Genomic DNA, 23,955 nt, shown 5'->3' with positions numbered 1-23,955 from the left:
TCTCAATATTGGGACATACAGATAGACGCCTTCACCACAGATAAAACAACTGATACTTAAGAAGGGCAGCTTTGTTTTTCCTAATAGGTATCAACAGTAGTATTGATTTTAGAAGCTATGATTGTATTTTGTTGTAGGATTCACTTCGATCCCTAGCTCTCCACACAGAAAGTGAGAAAAACAAAGATTTTAAAAATAACTTTAAAATCTGAATTACTCAAGACTTTTACTTACGTTCAAATAATTTCATTTAAATGAGAACATTCATTGGCGAACCACATCTGTAATCACAAATGATTTATGGATCTCAAGCCCTACATATTAGCTTATTTTTATTTCAGAATAATTTTAGTAAGTCTAAAATAGAACAAAATGAGTATTCTTACCAAAATGTCAACAATTGAATCAATTGAAACAATTGAAAAAATAAAAAATCACAGGCAACTATTATAAGATAATTTAAGTTTATGCAATAGAGGAGAATGCATTGTAAGTGCATGCTTTAAATTACAAGGACATACATTCTGTGCACATACAACCATGGAGAGAAATTTGAGAAATAATGGTGACCTAAAGGCTGCTTAATAAAGCATGTTAAAGTGCTAAGGAGTCTGACAGTGTAAAGCACAGTTTTTACAATAAAAGATGTATTGGGTTAATATGGCTACTCACTGATGCTTACCTGACTAAATATCTTTGCACATTAAATCAAAGATACTTACAATCAGTCTTAAGATAAACCAGCTTTCAAATTTTCTAATAAAGAGCAAGCATTTCTCCTACTGAAAACGGTGGAGTTTCAGAATGTGCTTGTAAAAGCTATGGCAAAAATCACAACAACAAAACTTCTGCTTTTATCTTATTTTGGTAGCTATTTCAGGGACTTTAGCTAGTAGTTATCATGCAAAGGAGATGAGATGAAAAGGCTAAAAAAATAAACGTGCTTTTAGGAAAATAAGTTTAACGTGTGCTAAAACATATACACAAACATCTGTAGCAGTATTAATAAAAATATAGATTTACTGGAAATTATGTTGATTAATGAAAACAAATTAATTCCATTGAATGAAATTAAATACAGCACTGAAATTCACTGCACAGCACTAAATACACTGATGCAAAAAATAACAGCTCAATGACAGATTTGCACCTCCAAAAGCTGACATTTTTGTAATTTTTAAGATGGAGTTTGTAACTACAAGCATTTCAAAATATTTTTCAGTACTGATCTTTATATTATAACATATTTACATTCAAAGGCAAACCACTACAGCTCAGCTCTTACTGTCCTCTGGGAATAAATTAGTCCATCTCTATGCCTATAATCATTCTACATCAATATTTAAAATTCATAATATAATTTTAGGCATTACGTAAGTTCCCGGATAAACATATAAAACTACCAAAATAAACTAGGTCTAAATATTGAAGTCAGTAAAAGACCTGAATTACTGCACACTGATTTTAGGTTTTTGAGCCCAACTGTCTATCCATGAGGAATATAATGATGTTATATTGCTTTTATTGCTGAAAATGTAATCCGAGCAAAGCAAAGGAGGAATGAACCACCCGCAACCCAAACAAACTTAGTGAATACAAAATGAAAAGCAACATCAATTTCACTGCAGACAAACCCAGTCACACAGATTAAGCAAGCACAATACTGGTACGTCTTATCTCTGACCACAGGAGGAGGGTAGACAGATTCTACAGGATGAAGAAATTCAGACTATGTAATAGGCAGAATCAATTGTTACCTGCCTCAATCAATGCAGCTCCACTTTCACTGTTCAGCAGCTCACAAATAATTAAAGTTATCCTGGACAAAAACCTCATCTGTAATGACTAGCTAACCGCCACCATGACAAACTTCAAAGTCAGTGATATCAATCTGAATTCAATAGTGTGGAACTGGATATAGCTGATGAATAAGTATGAATCTTACCCTGATGGTCCATGCACGCACTTCATCTGGGCCTGCAGTGAAAAAGTATTCTAGTTGGAGTGCCGCATATCCAGCCTTAATGATCTTTGCTAAAGCACTGAAAAAAAAATGAATCCAATTCATTCAACATATACACATAAAACAGCTAAATGCCCCAAGTAATCAATTTACATGGAAAGACATCACATATTTTGAAGACACTGGGTCTACTTTTAAACACAGCAACAATCGCAGTAGCCTTTTTCTTTGAACTCTCTTCAGAAGAACTACTTTTTTACTGCAGCATCATAAAGACAGGATTTTGATTTGTTTATTCGGCAGGATACAGAAATATCAGATAATTTAAACCACCCTATCAGGCAGCACTTTCGGTCTCATGCAATTTTCAGGACTCCAGGTCATGAAAGCATAACCGTTTGACTGAAATTCAATATTGAAACAATTTATTATAGTTCTTCAGAAAAATTATGGCAAAATTTTCTCCACCGTCCTATTCCCCATGGATGACGAAACAGTTTTGGTGATCATTCCTTCTCAAAAATATACATAACTAATACCTATGTTATAATTAAAACACTGTACAGAGATGACAGATGACAGTTAAAAACTTAATTTAAAATAAATCTTTTCACTCTGTCTCATGGTAAAGAAAGGAGAAGATTCTCTCTTTATAATGGTAATTACTCTGTCATTTATTATTCTATCAGCACAAGCAATTAAATTACTGCAAGGAAATAGTTGTGTAGGGAAAATGAATGCTAATTAACCTTTGTGTCATGTTCTCTTCCAGATACTTCTGTTTCTCCTCAGCACTCATATCTTGCAACTTGAGTTCCAAGGCCCCACTAAAAGGAATGACCAAAGCACCCGGGTCGTGCTTGTCCACCCACTCTTTAATTTTTATCAACCTGTATACAACAAAGGGCACAACATTATCTTGTAGTGCATGCATGGCTGTACCACATTCATTATTATCAAGTAGCACATACATATTCATAAGAATTGCACGGTTTTATGATGCCATCTTTTTGTGTATTGCTTTCCAAGGTCAAGGCATTAACAGGCAGCAATTGCTTCAGGTGTACTCCATTAACATTTCACTGTTTCTTGGTTTCTGTTTGGCATTTAATCTATCAGAAATAGGCATAATTTGAGACAATAACTAGGTGTTTGGTAGAGGTTAAATACTTGCAATCTAAAATGCTAACTGAATAAAACTTTGTAGATCTGCGGACGTACCTTTTTCTGAGACTTCCTAGAGTGATATTTACCAAATGCAGTAAAACTGGGGGTCTTCAGTTTTACCTCTGACTTTTTTTTTTCCTTTCAAAAAAAAAGGCATCTCAGTGGCTAGGGCAGCTGATATTAGCAGATAGAAAAGAACACTACACTCCATGAACTCCTAGACAGCAAGCAGCACCCTGCTTTTTCTGGCTATTGATCTTGCAGTATGCCATAGCTAATGAATACAGGGCCACATTTCTACTAATTTCTCCCACCTTTCTACTATCTCCCCAGGACAAAGCTTCTAGGTATTATACTACTATTATTTTTAAATAAAGAATCAAATTTCCTATTTCTCTTCATCTTCAATAACTGGCAGCATCAGTAATAGTTCGCTGTACATCTAATATATTTTTTTTAGTTGAAAGAAACTGCAAATTTAGAGCTACAGATTTGTGGTGCTAGTTTTTGAATGCTCAATATCCCATTAAAAATTAAGAAAACCTTTGCAGCAATAGCTGATGTTTAAACAATCATTAAACACAGGCATCACATTCATGACTGCAAATACTATTTATTTTAAATTTAAGGGAGACATTCATAAATTACGTGTAAGGAGTTCAATGTTATTTATGGGGCACTATTTCTGAACAGGTGTGAATGGTAAGAATGACAACTCCGTATGCTCAGCAAGAAAACTCAAGAGGCATGGGAATATTTCCTGTACCCTAAGACACAAAGTACAAAATACAGTACTTTGGGTGCTGTAGATGTTTCAGACCTGCAGCACCCACCATATAGCACAGGGTTTTATGCTTGCTGAGTTCTTTTTCTTAGTCCTGCTAATCTCCAAGATTTAGACTAAGGTTTCAACTGCTATTATACTGAAGTGCTTTGAAACTGTGGCCTGCAAACCTTTAAATAATCAATGCAAATGTCACTTCAGAAAAAAATGAACTGAACCACAAGTTCATCAACACACATTTGTCAAAGAAAATAGCAGGGGATCAGAGCTATTATGAGATTAAGTGCATGGCCCACTGAGTAGGGTTTTAGATGGGACAAAGAATATAGAAGTTCACTCAACAGTTTTCACATGTTTGTTATATAAGGCTGGTCTTCTATCATTTACTTATGTAAATACCCCATCAGTGGTTTTCAATCCTCATTATACTAATCTTTTTTTCCTCTAGTTATCCAATGAAAATATAGTCTGGTATCCAGGACTGATACTGAAACACTTCAGAAACATCTGAACTGAAAATCGCATTTCTGAATGTGACATGTGACATTTAACAGCACTTCTAAAACTGACATTTGTAGTTAACTAATTTGTTTTGGCTAACAAACTGGATATCAAAGTTCAGAGCTCATAAATGCCAACCTTTTACAGAAAATGTACCTATAAATGGATCTGCTATTCATAAGTGTACTTCAACATCTCTGCATACTTTTTTTTTTTTAAATTAAGAAAGTATCTAACACTGGTCTCTAGACTAATTAAATAATGTACCAAGTGAAAGGCAGAATGAAACATGTAAACTTGAAAAAGTGAAATGAGCATGAAAGTAATGTCAAAAATCGGATTCAAATTCTGTTTGGTAAATATGGTCATCGCAACTAATAAACTAAGAACTATTGTGGAACAACAAGATAAGAAATAATTACTTTGGCTAAAACACCAATTCAGAATAATAATAGTCTTAGACTGTCATTTTAACAGCTTTTCTATTGAGTCCTTAGAGGGATTATTTGCATTCCTCAGGTATTCTATTGTACAATTCAGATGAATAAAGACTTACAAATCATTCCTCTACTGCCAGTGTGAGACTTTGATCCAGTGAATACACCATTGTACCTTAACTATAATTGGCAAAAAACCTGACAGTGTAGAGCATCACAAGCTTAATAACAAAGGAGAGTATCTCAAAGTGTTGACAGATGATCTTCATAATGCAGGAGCAGAGCTGGTACATTTTAGCAATAAATGAGCACTGAGGTCTAAAGGTCTCTGAAGTGACTGACATCAGACCTGCTACAGCCTCACTAAAAGAATAAGGTATTGCATCCCACTCTGTACAGACAGTCGGGTTCTCTGCCTGAGTCTTTCACTTTTGTGACTTTCAATGTCACAGGAATTACTAAAAAGTACCAAGGAATTCCCCTAATGGTGATCAAAATAAAGAAAACAAAAAAGGGTAAATACTCAAATATAAATGCTGATATATTTCTAAATGAAATTTTCCCCAAAGCAAAAATGCTTGACTAATAATCAATAAAGTAATAGTGCAAGTTCGCTTTCCTGTTAGGGATAACCAAGTGTGCTAAACAGAGCAAAATTCTCTTAACACATGGTAACAGTTAATATCAAAGTCTGTTTTATTTGAGCACATAATTTTTCCATGGAAATGCTGTATGTCCGTAAAAGGACAGCACTAGTACACTCATTTGGGCCTTTGCTAAGATAAGCAAATCCTGGAGTATCTCTCCATTATTTCATGTTATACTTGATAATGAATGATGAAGGGTATTGGACTTTAAGCTGAGAGAAAAGATTATTAACACTTAAGAAAATCTCAATTTAAAAAAACCAAACACTAAAATGTAACAAAATAAAAAATAAAAAACCAAGACAAAACAAAAAAACAACAGTAGAACTGGCAGAACCAATGACCATGACTAACACCTGAAACTACTTTAAGAAACAAGAAAGTGCTCAAGATGAAAACCCTTCTTGACAAAGTAAACTGAAAACTATGTGAAAACAGTGTACACACTAAAAGCAATTAAAAATATCCTCTTTCCTAATTAGGTTTCTAAAAAGTCCATTATTACTAGAGTTAAAACTAAATTCTGATTATAAAGCGTGGAGCAGAAAGGCTTATTCTAGTACTACGCAGTAATAACAGCGAGGGATGTCTCAGAGCATTTCTGGACATTCAACAGCCTTCTCGTATTGAGGTGGCTTGGTTCTTCCCTCCAGGTGGCTCTGTGGAGAGGAGGAATGTGCCAACAGCCACTACAGAGGGTTCCTGAATTAAAATTTGATTCTATTCGCCACAAATGGACAAAATATCCTTTCTGGGAAAAAATATAGACCCAAGAGACAGTAGGACAACCATTCATTCTGTAATGGCACAAAGAAAATCTTAAGTAAAAGTTGAATTGAAAACTCAATTAAAAAGACAACTGTGTAAAAACCTGACACAAGAACAAAACTGAGACAAAAACAAAACCAGATCTGAACAACTTGCAAGTGAAGACAGCACTCAGAATTCTGACCAGGGAAAATGGCCAAGAGGAATTAAGATGCCCACTTTTACCTAACACTGTTACTGTTGGCTGATAAGGAGGTAAGGAAGGACAAAAGCATGTCAGCATATCTACTACTAACTCAGAAATGCTGTGAAGACCAAGATGTTTTCTTGCCACTACCAGATTCCAAAATTTGACAAAGGCATTTAAGGGCATTCCAGTTTTTAACTTTGCATCAGCCTGACAAGGAAAAAGTAAACGAAAGAAGCCAGTGACTTCACGTGCAGAAGGATCAGGACAACTACCAGAGTTAACTCCTGATATTAAATCGGGATGCAGAACAGACCTTGGAGAAAGGTTTAAAACTGAGGGCACTCACTGAGACGGCAATAAGCAAAGAGCACCAGAAAGGGGAGTTGTGCAGAAGGGAGTGCCTTCACTTTAAAATGGTGATGATTCCTGAGGCAGAAGAAACCAAAACCTGCAGACAACCAAAATAAAGAGGTACAAAAGTCGCAGAATGTACATTAACTACAGATCGATATTTGACAGAGTTTCACACGAGAGATCCCACTGGGAACAGAGACAGAGTTTAGATGGAAATCAGAAGTAGCGATGGAAGAGAGAAGCTGCAGAGAGAACTTAAGCTCAGTGGACACCTGCAAGACAGGATGATCTGGAAAACTGACCCCTGAGAAGAAAGGTGATTTGTGAAAGTATGCTTTTGTACAAGCAAGACCAAAAAAACCTCCAGCTAACTCATGGAAGAGAAACAATTGTTTTCTGCTCTACAGCTCAACTACGAGTGGAAATCGGCAGAAACAAAACAGCATGGCAGGGAAGAAGAAAATACCAGGCAGCACCACAAGAAGGAAAGAAACAAATGTAGATAATGAGATAAGGTCAAACTAAGTGATCAAAATACAGAAAAGACTGAAAAAAAGATCTACAGATAGGAGTGAGAACAACAGGACCTAGCAATTCCAACAGGCTCTTCTGTTGGCAGTTCTGAGCAACCCCGGATTTTTAAAACCTTCCAAACTCAATCTGTTCAGTGCTTTGTTCCCCACTGTTGAAAAGTTTTCCATACGTGTAGCCTAAGCCACCTTTATTTCAGTTTAAATGCATTAGTTTAACTGAGCCTATACACTATGGACTGGGAATACACACTCCTTATTTCTTTACAGCAGCATTTTACATACTTAAAAACTGAGGCCTTTCTTTTTTATTTTGTGCTTTCCTTGTAAGCCACATATCACTTCTAACTTTGAACCTTTTTCTGGACTCTTTCCAATTGGTCTAAAAGTTCCTGCAAGCACACAGTACCTAATGCACTCCTCAGAGCTCTCAATAATAATGCCTTATGAGCATTAAAAATAGCTAGAGGATTAACTCACATATTTTTCAGGTGATTCTCCTGTTTGTAAAACCCAGTATCCCATTTGCTTTTTTGTGACAGCACTGCAACATTATCTCATGCTTAGTTTATAACTTATTGTATGACCCTGCTTGACTAGCTATTCTTAATACTGTATTTGCATAGTTGATTATTCCTGCATAAAATCCTTCTCAGAAGTTGCACTCTAGCTCTTTATTTCCTAATGATTTCTTCTATTTCTTGAGATATTCCTAAATTCTAATTTTGTTCTATACATTCCCGGGCATCTCCTAGTTTGGGGTCATCTACAGATTTAACAAGAATGCTCATCATCCAGCTCATTAATGGAAATACGTAACAGTATTCAACCAGCAGCCGCTTCTGCAGATCTCATAATGACATATTCTTCCACTTGGAAAGTGAACCACTGATAACTATGCTCTGTGTATTATCTTCCAACCAGTCTTGCATACTCAACTTCCAGTAGTTTCCATCTAGCCAATACTTCTTATCTTGTTTATGAGAATGTTGTAAGGCGTTGAAACATTTAAAGGCTTAATAAAAATCCCAATATGTAGTAAAGTATATTTTTTCAGTATATGCAAGACCATTAAATTTATCACAAACAAAATATTAGAGTCATCTGACAATTTAGACAAGTAGAGCCAACATGAATTTGTGAAGACAACTGGGTTACTTCTAGGTGATTAAAAACAGTTGAATTGTTCCAACATTTTTCTTAAAATTAAAGGAAAATTCATTGACTTAAAAACGTCTTGTTTCTTCTTTCCTCTTTGTGGTTTTCTTTCGTCTTTTGAATTCTCACCCATTATCCACAACTCATCTAAAATGATGCCAAATTAGGCAATGATTTTTTTTTTTTTTTTTGCCAGGTCCCAAAACATTCTACTGTGAGTACCACTAGGTTTAGTTGATTTGGTGGGATGGGAGAGGAAGATCTAATTTACCTAAGCTCCAGTACTGTGTGACACAGTTCATAAGTGATGTCCTTCCCTTCTGTTCTGTTAGCATGCACAGACTCCACAAAGAGCAGGTCCCACTGTGCTCAGTGCTGTACATATATATAGATGTGTATGTATATGTACTCTTATATAAATAAGAAACATTGACAGCCTCAGTAACCTTCCTTCCAAACTTATATAATCAACAAAGAATGGAATGGTGAAAATGATGAAACCAATGTATATAATAATTTTGTATCACAAAATAGGTCAGTGGCAGAAGTTAAGAACGGGAAGCAGAAAGCACAAGTGGTACTCTGCTGTAACGGATTAACATGCTGTAACTCTTATTGCTACCTGCCTTTTTTAGGGTATCCCTTTCTTCTTGCACTACATAAGGAGAAAGGAAGACTAAACAGGAAAACATTAAAGAATAAAAAGGTACTTTCTTCCCCACCATGATAGTATGCTTCTCATGAAGAAGACAAATCCACAGAAAGTTTGGGAGAATCTGCTACTGACCTAGCCAATCCCGTTTCAAAGCATCAGTGACATTTACGAATTTATTTTTTTATTCCCCATTCCCAGATGGCCAGGAGGAACACAGCAATCCTTAGATTTCAAAAGGCCCTTTCCCACCGCCCACTCCTCACCTGCAAATACTTTCTAGTAACACTTCAGAACAAAAGCACTGCCTCCACACACTGGGCTGCTCCCTGGCCAGGAGCCTCCTTTCAGCCCCTCAGGACAAGAGCTTCAGGAACTCAGAACTTCATTTCATCCTGAATGCTTTAAGTTCCTCAATACCTTCCTAGAGTCCGATGTCCGTATCCCCTCCAGTAGTTAGTCATTGCATCCAGATGAACCTTACAAGAGACCAACGCGAAGAACCTATCTCACACATTAGATGTCACTCACATCTCCAACACAGATTGACTTGAGCCTTGAAACATGCAGTGGAATAGTCCTTAAAATTCTTCATTTTCAGGGACTTGTGACACATCCCATGATCTCAGGAATCTTATGACAGAATAGATATATAATTATTTCATTCTACCAGATCTGGATTTCACACTTTTTAATTTCATTGTAATTTCACCTGATAACTGTATCAAGAAAAGAAGAATAGAAGTTCCTGACCGACACTGTCATTTGCCATTTATTATAGATGGGTTTATAACTTTCCTTAACATTCTCCTTTGAAATGTAAGTAATCCCAGGCTCTCTGCCTCATGTGTGTCAAAGCAAGTTTTTCCAGGGCCTTGATCTCCATCATGGCCATTATCTTAAATCCCCTATAATTCTGCAAAATCATTTGTTAGATGGGGTGACCAGTATTGCACCTACTATTTTAGTTCACGTTGCATCCCAAATTCTGAAGAAACATTTTCATAATCTGGACATGAGCTTCTCATCCCATTCCTTATCCATCCAGATGTTACACTTGCTTTTCTGCTACCAGCTGCACTCCCTGACAGCATACTCAAGCTGTTCACCAACAAATATAACCTGGCAAAAAGCAGTTTTGGGAGGGAGGGAGAATTTATTTCTTTCATACCCCCCCTCCCCACCCCTTTTCTTTTAAGCTGGACCAATTCACTTTCCCACGTATCCTTACAACTGATTGTAGGTGGTGCAGGAACAGGTGAAGACTGTTAAGGACGGGAGTGCCTTAAGTTAGCCTACCACCTAAAAAAGAGCAACGCCATGAAGCCATGTTCAATCAGGAATTTTGGTGTTTATTATTGGAGAATGCTTGTACATGGCATGACTCCTGAGTAAAAATCATGCCATATGAGATCACTTAAAAACAAATTCTTCAAGGCAGAAAACAGTATTAGTTGACAGGGGAAAAAAATCAAGGCAATATTCTGGAAATTCATATGAAAGCATTTCATGCCCTCAAGATAGAATTCTGTTAACAAACTGTCTAACATAATATGGTAGTAGTATACAGTTCTCAGTTTATCTGGTCTGGAAAGCTACTTGGAGATATTTGCTGTTTAATGGTATGTTAAAAACACATAAGGACATAACACTTCTCTTACAACTTTATACAACTGACCACTTTTTGAACATATTTCATATAAAGATTTGGCTTAACTGACATGAAACTTGTTTAGCTGTTTTGGGTTTGCAAGATGTTGGAACTGTGAAAGAAATAGAACAGAAAAGAAAAAGGAGAACATGATATTACCTGTAAATCAAGTACAGACAGTAGTCAATGGACAAAATAATTTTATAACTAGAAGATATAAAGCATGCATAATAGAAAAATAAAGTTGATGACCTACAACCAAGTTTGAATTAAAAAATATCAAGATGGTAGAAAGACAGAGAGAAAGAGGTAAAAAAATCCAGAATGACTTTTTCTGCTAATCTATATAGAGCTCCCAGTAAGAAAAGATTTTTTCAGTACCTTATACAGCAAATTCCATCTAACAGAAGGTCAGTCAAGGTAACCCTATTTTAAACATTTGTAAGAAGCATCATTCATGAAGAATAAAGATCTTGAAATCCATTTTTAACACATTAGTTTCTGATCTAATTTTCAAGACTTCAGTAATATCTCTTTATCCAAATTATGGTCCCCATTAAAGTGATCAAAAACAATTATGACTTAAACAATAACGAAAACGGAACTACATTGCTGCAGTAGCACCTGCTGGTACGTGAAAGGCTTACAGTCTCTAGTTCTCCTTGGTCTGCCAATTCTGAAAATTAAATCTGTCTTAACTCAAAAAAAAAAAAAAAAAAGACATGGCTATTGCTGTCAGTAAGGATCAAGCACAGTCAAGACTGAACTACTGATGAAACTGCGTAACGATGCAGATTGCAACAAATCATGCACTTTATGTTTTATAGTTACAGGCATAATAGGCTCCACTTGCAGCACTTTGGACAGAAAAGATGCCTTTGGAAAGTCACATCTTGTCGTTCTTTCTGCTATGATTTACAAAATGTGGAGTTTTGAAAGGTTATCTTGAAAACGATAACAAAATAATTTAACAAATGCTCGTTCATAAATTTTACCAGAAGGAGCAAATCTTAGTCATAAGACTTATGTGCAAAATGATGATTGAGATACTACTACAGATTAGTAGAAAGAATACCTATTCCATAGTCAGGTTTACATTATGGCATGATAATTTTAACTTTTATCTCTTGACAGGGCTTCTTACGTCACATGGAAAACTGTATTCCTAAGGGTCCTGTACAAAAAAAGTAGGATAATTCATACCAGCGCTATTATAGCAAAGTCTCAAATTTTTCCCATAAAAAATTGTAAGCCATGCATAACTAGAATATTTGATCAAAAAAATATGTGATGCCTTAACAAGAGAAACTTTATGTGAAATGCACGATGGACAACACCATTTTAAATTTATATTCTTCGATTCTTCTACGTGTGCACACAAGCAAATACAAGGCCATATTACCAAACAAAATATATGATCTACATAAAACTCCTATGTAATGGAATATATACTAACAACACTTGAAATAAGACAGTAGAAAGAGTAATTGGGAATATATTCCCCTAGTGCTAATTAAAAATGCTGCAATGAGTAACACAAATGCAGACTACAATATGTGTTAGTTTTGCCTTTAGCTAATGTCACACAACAATTTAATGAAACCTAAACAAACTGGGTCAGAATATTCCCCCCACAGTTCTTTTAACGAAATATCCTCTCCTGCTCACACGTGATAGAGGGGGACGCCTTCCTCGCTTCTTCAGAATTAGTCTGTGTGATCTTAATTGCGGAGCCTCTCCAGACCACAGAATTCACATGAATGCTCTCTTCCTCCCTCCATCACTTGTTAAAAACTATGTAAGTATTAAAATTGCAAGAGTCAAATATTACCACAATAAGAGCATTAGATTTAAAATAATTATTTCCCCCACCCTCTTGGACCATTACCAAGTACTAATATTTTGTGATCACACGATACTATGAGTGAAATTTAAGAAATAATTTTGACGAGACTAGTAATAAGAATCACAGAAGCTGGTGATACCGGACTAAGTTGTGGGGTTTTTTTTGATGAAGAAAAGCTGGAATATGCTACTTAATAAATCAGAAATTAACTTTCATATTTATTCAGAGAAAGAACATCATCTAAGCTCTCAGTATAACAGTGAAAGAGTTATTTAGTTGAATGGTTAACATTCAAACTACAGCAAGTCAAAGAATACAAGGCTTAATTTCAGACACCTGATTTAGATACCTAATCTCGCTCTGCTCCCTATACAGTTAATGAAGCAGGAGGCTCTTCTGAGGGCAATTCAGAGCACTTAAATTAGGGCTCCTGTTCTCAGGAGTTTCTTAGAGCATCTTCCCTCTCCCCTTTTCATAGGCTACTTTAGAAAGTAACCCTGACCTTAAGTGCCTAAGGTGCTTAAGTAGAATTATGTGGTGTGCCTCAGTCTTACCTCCTGCTGCTACATTTCCCCAAAATACCGTCTAATAAATACAACAGCATATACTGTACTGTCATATGAACATGTCCATGTCCAAGTAAAACACTAAATGAGTTAGGGATTTTCACAGTGTGCAGAGATGCCTTGTATGAAATGCACTTCACTAATTTGAAAAGCTGTCACAAAAATGTTCAATTCTACAGACACAGTCTGTTTACCTGTCTAAACTATGGTGAAATGAAAAAAAATTACCAATATCTGAATCATCTGCTAAAACACGCTTGTCCTAGGGGAACACTAACTTTGATTTTTTTCAGAAGCAGGAATAAGTGTCTGGATCAGTGTCTGAAATTAGGCTCCATTTATTTGACGGACTGTAAAGGATCTGTTAGACATGAAGATTTTTATGGCTGAAAATGGAATGACAAAGTAAATTTCTGCAAGAAATAAATACCCTTATTCTGTGGGTGTGTACAAAACGTTTTTATTTGCAAACACAAAACTAAAATTTGATGTATTATAAAACTACTAGTTTACCCATCTTCATTTTCTTATCCATTATGGAATTAGGATGCATTCAACGCCCCCAGCAATTGTAGCAACAAAAATTATTTGACTGAAAAGAAGTTCCACCTTGAAGTTACAGTGCTCTGTGATATATCTTACCCTTACAAACACTAGCACTAACAACAATCGGATCAAAAAGCCAAACCTAAAATGCAAGCTACTTTAATTTTTATGACTTGGCCCAGAAACCATTTTTCAATAGAAAGTCAGAACATAAGCCCCAAACCATACTAATTCATGTTCAGTCTCTTCTGAGTAAAGAAAAGGCTCCATGTGTGGTGGCATACATGATAGTTGTCAACATAAATGAAAATGTTCATGAATAAAAAACAGGCTGTATAAAGAGCTAATTATAATATTACTATCAATTGCTAGCTTGCGCTTGCAAATCTTTCATATCATATAAATGCATTGTTTTTGACATTTCTCTGTAGCTAAACATCACATCATTTCACTTTTTCAAAGTAGTTCAAATATGCACGGGATATACTATAAGGAATGTGGTCTGATCTACAGTTACACTGAAAAAGGAAAAACCTATGACATAAATGTGCATTGTCATTAAAAATTAATTTAAAACATTAATCAGCTCCCAAGTAAAAAAAAAAAAATCTAGACTTCTAACAGCCTCTAGAAAATGATTTCTACTTTCTATATATTCATCCTTTCTATCCAAAACAGCAGTTGAAAACACTTCACCCAATGATGCAACTGAAGACTAAAATAATACGTACACCCAAACCAATAGCAAAGTTGTGAATTATTCAACTTGCATCCAGATGTTTTCTTACCATTAGAAACACCGTTTATTTGCTTAAAGCAATCATGTGCACTCTTTTAGCACATGAGTTGTAAGAAGTTTCAGTAACCAATGAAAAGCACCATTCCTATTTTAATGGTCAAATGGATTCTTCTTCTATTTTAGAAGTGCCATAGAATTTAAGTTTGGAAAAGGCCTGCTCAACAGGCAAGAGCTCTAGTAAGTAACATATGGTTAAAAGCAGACCTAGCCAAAGGAAGAATATCAAAAAACTCATAGTGGGCAGTTATTCTGGGACATGATAGTCTATCAATTTCTCCACCAGAGAGTCACTTAATCAACAGATGTGATGCTATTTTAGACTTAGTTTGGTTGAGCAATGACACCATCAAAGAAGAAATGATCACAGAAAATAATATTGGTAAACACAAGTAATTCGGTTTAAAGGAAAAACTAAAGCATGCCCTGATAAATTTATTCTCTCATTGATATGACATATGATTTTCTATGCAGGAGAAATAAATCTATAAAGTATTTGATAGTGTGCTGTGTGTGAAACTACTCATTCAGCCGGAGAAGAGGGGGAAGTGGATTTGTACACACTGTGTACTGAGTAATGCACTGGATCTGTTTACAGGAGAACAAATTGGTATTTAAGGATATAATTAATCAAGTTTCACAAGAATCAGGCTTAGGACTGATCTTGTTTCAATACATTAATGACCTTGACACAACCATTAGTTGCATGCAACTGTTCAATACAACAGGAGACATTTTCCTCAAGGAAAGTGATCATCGTCATCATCAATTGGAAGTGACATAGAAGGGGGATCACAATGGGTTAGCCTTCTTCAGAGCAACTCTAAGCCACCAACTCTAAGACAATGCAACAGGGAAAAGGCAAATGTAATCTACAGCCCCTAGTGGAAATGCTTCCCTTCGTTTAACAGGACACATTACGTCTGCATATAAGGTATTCATGAAGGCATGTGGAGTACCATGTGCAGCTGTGGTCAGCTAAATTCAGAACAGGTCTAAGATTATCAAAGGAATGGGAACCTCATGTAAATGACAGAGACAGAGAGAAAATTGATAATGCCTGCTTTAAATAAGTACTGGAGGTAAACACCAATTAGATAAGATACTACTTAATCTACAGGACAAAGCTGCCAGAACCACCAATGAAATAAGCCAGCCATGGAAAAACATAGGCTGGAAATTAGCAGAACATTTTCAACCCAAGGCAGCAGCGAGGTTCTGTGAACAGCCTCCCAATACTAAGTGCAAAACAATCAGCTACTGTTAAAAAAACCTTAATTAATTTATGACAGTCATTATACTGTGTAGCTACCAACAATAACTGGTTCTGTACTGAATGCAGAGGAGGGATTACAGTAATTTAGGGATTACCATATAGTTACAAGGAAGCACTACACTTTGTGAATTCAGAAGTACCTAGAGGCTATGCAGAAATGCAAAAGGGGGACAGAGAGGTCTCAATCTCATACATATCAAGTTCCTACACGTTTTTTAAAAACCAATGCCTCCACAGGGGAAAAGGCACGAAGAACTCAACCACCATATATTTGACTTGGCTGGAGCTAGCCAGCTACCAGCAGCAGTAGGATGGTAGACTGATCATCACGCAGAAAGTCCTCCTGAGCCACAGGATATGATGCTACCTGCTGTTCAGTGCACCATGTCAATGCTTTTTAAAGAATGGGTATAAACTGGAAATCATTGTTATAAGGAAACAAGACTCAAACTCTTGGAAAACTAGACTTCAGAACTCAACCCCTTGGAAAACTAGACTTCATGAGTTCTGCTCTTCCAAAATAAAATGTAATAAAAGTCAAAAGTAGCCCATAAGACCATGTATAGTTACCAGTACCCCTCATGAGGAGAGCATGGGCAAGGCAGAAGAGGAGGCTGCAGTACTTGTATCACAGCTTGGCAGTAAGTCATTTCAAAATTTGAGAAAGGTACACATTTTTAAAATAGCACTGATGAGAACACTGGACTTCATTATCCTAATTGGTCAAATGAAGAAAATTAAGAACATGATTATTTAAAAACCTGTGAAAATTTTAATGGAATTTTCTTACTTAGCATCACAAACAGAAGTCTAAGAGGGACAGAAGTAAAATCCAGTTCTCCATCACCAAATCTCCAGGCATGTAAAATGCCCTTATAATAAAGCCATCCTTTGTCCTCCTCCAGTTCCACGTCAGTATCAAGTTTAGCTCCAGAGGAAGGGAATCCCATCATCAGAAGTCTCCTATCCCACCCAACCCCACTGCATCCTCAAGAGCAAGCTTATGCTTTGCAAGGAGCAAGACAAGCTTGGTTGTAAAGGAACAGGAGCCGTTTGGTACACCCATGAGCAGACAACCCTTTGGGGCAGGACATGGATTCTGAAATGCATTGGCAACCTTCATTTTCTAACTTTAAAGTGTTTGCCATTACAACATTAAGACACTTAGCTGTATGTAATTTCCAATTTCTAAAAAAACAACCAAGGAACATGTTAAATTCTAAACTGAATGTACTCATTACATACCCATTACACAAACCTATCTTTGAGCTAATGGAGCTACAGTGAGTATTCACCCCTCAACAGACTAGAAGCTGGGAAGAGGTAAGGCGTTCTGCTATAAGATGTCACAGGTATTTGCTAAGAGCAGAGAAACAAAAAGACATAGTACCTCAGAATTTCATGCCGTGCTTTGTAAGGAGAAAAATCTAGTGAGTACAGTCTCTTCTGACCCTTCTTCCTAAAACACGGCCACTTTCCGATCCCATCTGATAGTTCTTCGTGTTCTGTTGCTCACTCTGGTTTCTTTTCCCAGTGTCATTCTCCAGTCTTCAAAGCTTTCCATCCTGGTCCAACAGCTCTTTAGCAAGATGCTTCCAAATGCGACCCCCAAAACTTACACCTCTTCATTCAATCCGCACCTCCCTCCTACCCCAGCTTTCGGTCACTCCCACACTCCTACTTCCTTTTGTCTCATTTGCGGGGTTAACAGTTCTGGTCCTGGCCAGGGACACACCTCCTACTCAGTTTCCTTTGTTCCTCAACATACAGAGGTACATTTGGATCAGAGGCACTTCCAAATTCTTGTGAAGTCTGCTCAATTCTTACGTCTAGTAACAGCTATTTCAAAGAAAAATTCCTTAGCTGCTGTGTCTCTCACAGTATTTACCACTGCACTTTCTTACAGTTTGTTTAAAAAATAAATCATACAAATATTGAAATTTTAAAACTTGTGTTTTGCACAAATCCAATGCATTTTAATGATTTTTCCCACTAGAAAGAGGACCATGTAATTCTGTAATAGGCTGAAATGAACTAGGCTCAAGAACAAAATATCAATTTAAAAAATAAACAAACAAACCATTCCACTGTATAGTTACTTAAGTACCAGAGCACAAAAACAATTCAATAAAAGTATTATATCTTATCAGATACATACAGTAACATTTGTTTTAAAGAAATATGCAATACAAGTCCTTCGGTAGAGTCTAGAAAAGCACAGAACATACAGTTGTACTTCTAGTGCCTCCACTTATCAGATGAAATCTTCTCTCTACACAGGCAAAGGACAAAAAATGGGAACCTAAATAGAGCAGGCTGAAACATGGTAAAGCTAACAAACATTGCATCTTTCCTAGAAAGAGAAATTTCTCTCAGAAAAAGATGCCGTTGATAGTTTCTCTAGCGCGCTCATATAGTTATTGTATGCTGTACTTTTGGTACATACCTGTGGAGCACGCAAGACGAAATGCCAAGAGTGCAGGAGACTCGATAGCACTGAATATTCTAGTCATAGCTGCACATGTCCTTACTTTGCTATTTACCACAAAGAAACCACAACTATACATTACATATAAATCAGAAAGAGGATGCATTTTTTAATGTTTTAATGAAAATAATGCAAAGTATGGAACTTCACAGTGATGAGATGCCTAAACCAGAAGTATTTCCCCGGCCCTATGGCAGTTATTAAAATACTAAGTAATAATCCTTTACGGAGAAAGCACTTACTGAATTTGTTCAAAACTTATATGCTGCAATTTTCAGAAAAGCACCACACTACAAATACATTCCATTCATTCAGAAGCAACCTAGATTCAGTACTATAGAAGATGAGGGTACCGCTCAATGCAATGATTCATAGTTTCCTTAATAGAAAGATTCAGCAGTTTTCAGTCGAGACCTTTATTCCCTCTCTGAATAAATGATGCCTGAAATTTTTATTCTTGTTCTAATGGAATTTCAATGGCCTTCACTGCAAATCTACTGGAAATTTTCGCATATTAAGTGGAAAAAATTAAATGATGTTAACCACATTTTAATGTGATTAAGGCTGACAGGGTCATTATTTCTGCTAATCACTCAGTTTAAAAAGCTCAAACAAAACTTTGTAACAGCCAACGTTTTTTCTGTTTTTCCGTATGTCTACTGTAGTTGAGAATTAAAGCCATTACAGAATATGAAACACACTATATATAATAAAAAGGATATATCAAGTGTTTTGTGCAATTTGTACCTGGATTTCATTATAATTAATCTCAAGATTAAAAAAAGAAGGGGGGGAATCAACCTAACAATATATATACCCCTTTACTTCTTTTGTCTTCCTCAATCAAAAGACAGAATAGAACAAGAGAATATATATTTCTTTTCCTGTAGCTCCTATTTGCCAGTGAAAAAGAGAAAATATTTCTGCATGTCTTTACCATGAACCAAAAGATATGTGTAATCACTGAAAATAATTTCTTAGAAAGTGTCTGTTGGGCTCTGCAACACGGAGTTCTGCTCATTACCATTTAGGTTGGCATAAGCTGGAAAATGGGCATACAAAAGTGGAACAGAGGCAAATGGCAATGATGAAGAGCAAACAGCATATAGTTTTCATAGTGTCTTGTAGTTTCCTCTCATGAAGGATCAACGATAGAACAGAAAATTAAGGAGACTGCTGCTATGGTCACTGGCTCAGCTTGAGAGCCACAGCCCTACAGCCAGCCCTGCCTGCTCTTGCTCAAAGGTTCTGCCATCGACAGCAGCACTGAATCCCGATGGAGCAACTCCCCAGGATCAGTAACAAGAGAAGACAGGAGCCTTGAGGGTGATCGAAGAGGGTGGAAGGACTTAAAAACCAGACATAAGTTTGTCTCATTCGACTACTAGAGGAAGGGGGATGTTGTTTGTGGGATTTACTTTTTGTTTCTTTCTGGGTGGGAGGAGGCTGTTTAGAGTTCTTGTTTGGCTTGGGTTTTAGGCTTTTTGCAGGATTAGCATTTTCTGTAAAGACCACCACTGTAATGCTTATTGCCTGCTTAATAATTAATACCACCCACTGTGGATCCTCATTTCTGGAGGACCTGTATCTCTCATGCCATGTATCTCTCTCCTCACAAACCCAAAACGTACAGATGATTAAAAAAACAGAAAAAAAAAGCATTTCAGCATCCAAATTCATTTTTCTACATAAGTAACTGTGTTTATACTTAAGTTACTTTAGAAGCGAATGAAAGTGCAGACAGACTGATTCACATTGATCATTCCCATCTGGTTTAATAGATACATTTCAACCTTACTGAATCACTGAAAATAAAAACTGTATTACAGCAGCTTCTTGAATTACAAAAAAACTTTTAAAAAATAGTAAACAAGATCATTACCTTCTTAACCTTAAGGTACGTGAAATTTATCTGAAAAATATTTTATTTCCTTCCCATTCCTTGGCAAAGTATCCAATCACATACACAGAGATTTTTAGATCTACTTCATGATTACAACAAAAAATGCTTAGAAAAAAGATGGTAATTAATCATATGCAAGTCTTTTCATACAAGACTTTAGTTCTACCTTCATATCTATCATGTACTGCTAACTCTGTATTTCAACAGCCAGCAGCTTTTTTTCCTAAAGAACATTTACTTCCCGCCTGAATACTTTCCATAACAAGAAACAAAAAGTCCAATGACATTAGATCATTTACTATCAAGGAACAAACTATGTTAACATCAATATCATATTACAGCTGTCATTTGTGTTGTTCTCAAAAAGAAACGTTATTGGTATTGTTGGACTTTCTAGTTTTAGTGTGAAGCCATGCACTAGTGCATCAACTAACAACCTCACTGAATTCTTGTGCTCGTCTAAGAAGGGACCCTGCTGAATGTCCTAATGCATCTTATTGTGAATCTTCAGCAAATAAAACTTCATGTATGAGCTCATGATGTGCTTTGCTGCTGGAAAGTCACAGGCTCTGTGGGAAGCTTTTTATCTTCCCAGCAGTCAGTTCTCTGAGAACATCAGTGAAGCTACTGTAGTTACCTGTAGATTACTTGTATTTTCTCACATCTGTGTCCAGCAATCTAAACCATGATGATAAAGGGTCATTAGGTTTTGAGTGAGGAAGGGGATGGACTAGACAATTTGCTCTGATAAGCTCCTTGTTGTGAGCGCCGGTTTAGAATGTGAAATGCGGGGTTATGCACATTCTCAACTCAAAAATCAGTGCTCTCAGAGCACCAATTAAAAATCACACTCAGCTCATCTTAAACTACACAAACACATTTTACCTGAAATTTTTACAATTAATAATATTGCAATAAAATTATTCTGTCATGGTAAGAAGGACATCAACTGTCTATTAACCACAAAAGAATTGAGGTAGAATTACTAAGATAACTGCTGTTTGGAGCACAGCAAAGCAATTTCCCACAGTGGGACTTACAGTTCAATTTACCAGTTGGGCAAATATTTTGTGCTCTGTAGTGGTCTACAGAGTTAACAGTTACCTGTAACATTTGAGCAGTGTTATACTTGGAGGAAACTTTCTTCAACCCAAACAGGTGTTTCAGCTTTATCTGTTGCCAGGAATATACCTTTTTTTCCCAACCCTGTTCTAAGAACTATTTTAAGGCTTTTCAATTAACATTAAATTCAAATTTATGAAAAAGCCAATGCCTCTATTTTCCCTTTCCAAGCCACTCACAATGAGGTCTTGTAAGCTCTAGGTTACTTGGAAGAGGGATGAGAATAAGCACAATGTCACCTATAAAATTATGTTAGTCCTCAAGCAACTTGATGAGGTGATAACAGGCTATTTTTCCTTATGGGGTATTCTTAATTCAGTAAAATAATAAAAAAACGATCACATGAGTTAGGTAATACTGCCACAAATGGAGAGACATGTACCCACAAATGGAAGAAGGCTGCCTTTTCATATGCAGCAAAACCAGATTATACCATGAATACAGTGAGAATGTTCCACTGACATGGTCAGTGATAGAGCTGTAAGAATCCGTTAAAATATTTAAAGTGAAATTTTGTGTCAAACTCCAGAGAGTATCATGGTATTATGTAAGGCAATAGACAAATACATGGAGAGACAAAGGAGCCATTGAATATTTCTTGGTCAACATACAAGTTGTCACAAGAAATTCAGGGACTTATGGGTATGAAGAATATAACTACTACACTTCCCTCTTCCCAAAACTAAAGATTAAAATAATTACCATTCAAATACTAACTCATCAGCTTAGATAGTTCAAAAGGGTTTTTCTCCATTGCCCTTGCAGAGATGATGATATCCTGCTACGTTGCTTTTGAGTCTTAATTTCAAGTCAGTGAAGAAAAACAGAAGACTGATATTTTACACAAAAAATTAGGTCTACTTCCAAAGTAGAATAATAGTAACAATGCATGCTCCTAACAGATTTTTCCACCAAGATTCAAAGACAGCATTTGAAAAAGCTTTTTAATTTTATCAGTTACTTTTATTTTATACATATACATCTCCTGGTTCTGACTTCTGCAAGAGGACTAGCTACATACACCACACTTGGAATTTTTTTATTACTACATGGCCTTTAATGAAAATGCAACATTTGGAGAACTAACATTAACAGTCTGCATCATCAGAGAAAATGAATCCTTAATAATTATTCATACACCCAGTAACTGTAAACCCAAATCATTTCAGAAGACCTGAATGTGTCAAGAACTTTGACAATTATGACTGGAGCCAGGAAACTGTAGCACTGCAGAATTTCTTATGAATTTTTCTAGTTACTTTTTATAAATGCTGTCCTAGATGACAGCTTAATGTGTACCACATGCAATATTTATTCTTCTTCAGTGTCAGACTGTCTAGCCATCCAAGGGAATACAAAGAATGTCACTTATTAGGATAAAAGCACAAGGAAGGTAATCAAGGACATATGTAACATCAGCCAATCATGCCCTATTTCAACATCCTATTCCATTCATAACAGTTCAACAATTATTTGCTTACTGATAACTTGCTTTCAGGCTGTTTGTGTTCCCCATAATGGTGGTTTGCATTTATTTTGCTCTTTAGAATTGGACACTTGCTGTGCCATGCATGTTTGTCAAAACTTTGTATCTTCTGTCAGAAATAGCTTTAGCATATCAAGTCATTTCTGTTTGTCAGAAATCACTAATAGAACAATCTAGTTACCTTCTCTATCAATAGGGTAATAACATAACTAGAAATCAGAAACAAAAGGCTATCACACAACCACACACTACTGCAAGACAGGCTGCTAAAACCACGTTTCTGTTTAATATACTTTGAGCATATAGCTGTATCTTTATGGAAAACCTAATACAGAAATTAGACTTTGACCGGAATGGAAAAATATTTCAGAAATATACTGTCTAAGCACAAAGACATTAACCTTGTTTTTTAAGCTTGAATAACTAAATTCCTTGCTAGTCCTCCACCTCTCCCTCCCATATTTTTTAAAATTTATTTATTTTACCAAACGCCTATATGGAATACTTGCAGACATCTTATCTGCTGATTCCAATCTATCTGATGGATTAAGTTACGAAAAAGCATTAATTCACAAAGACAAGTAGAGACAGGCAGATAGAGGGAGCCAAAGACAAACATTTACCCTCCATAAAGTTATTTTTAAATAATAATAATTTAAAAAATCCTATGGGAAACTGAACACGCATGCACATGCACGCACACTTCATTAATCTGAGTATCCTGGGACATAAAGATTTTATTAAATAAAAACAGGTATGGATTTAATGAGCCTCTGAAATAAAACATAAGCTGGAAGAACCATCACATGTTTTAGATCGACAACATTGTGCAGGTTTTCAATGTATTAGGTGTAAGATTTTTTTTTTTTTAAATAAAAGCCATTTGTTTGGATTTAAATACATTTTCACTTCAGAAGTGTAACACTGTGCCAGTGCACGATAACAAGAGAGAGACTTGATATACAGTGAATCTGATTAACGCATTTTCATTGTTCAAATCAATGAAGTACAAAACCAGCACATGCACTTACTTTTTTTCAAATATTTATCTTCTAAACATCTCTTCAGGCTTTAGAAACTATTGCCAGAGCACAGTAAATCACAAACATTATTTTATTTAACTT

At 36.0% G+C, this 23,955-nt stretch overlaps 1 protein-coding gene across 1 annotated transcript in view; it reads right to left on the bottom strand.

The window, feature by feature from the left end:
- OLA1 (Obg-like ATPase 1) overlaps positions 1 to 23,955 on the bottom strand; it is a 102,457-nt gene that overhangs the window by 4,825 nt on the left and 73,677 nt on the right. Inside the window, exons 6-7 of the mRNA XM_009583470.1 lie at positions 2,713 to 2,853; positions 1,946 to 2,042 (exon numbers count right to left, since the gene is read on the bottom strand). Of these exons, the coding sequence (XP_009581765.1) occupies positions 1,946 to 2,042; positions 2,713 to 2,853 (238 nt within the window). The remainder of the gene's footprint in view (positions 1 to 1,945; positions 2,043 to 2,712; positions 2,854 to 23,955) is intronic.

Source organism: Fulmarus glacialis, unplaced genomic scaffold (genome assembly GCF_000690835.1).
Source record: "Fulmarus glacialis isolate BGI_N327 unplaced genomic scaffold, ASM69083v1 scaffold36868, whole genome shotgun sequence".
Lineage (NCBI taxonomy): Eukaryota > Metazoa > Chordata > Aves > Procellariiformes > Procellariidae > Fulmarus > Fulmarus glacialis.
This window is presented reverse-complemented; position numbering and strand designations above follow the sequence as displayed.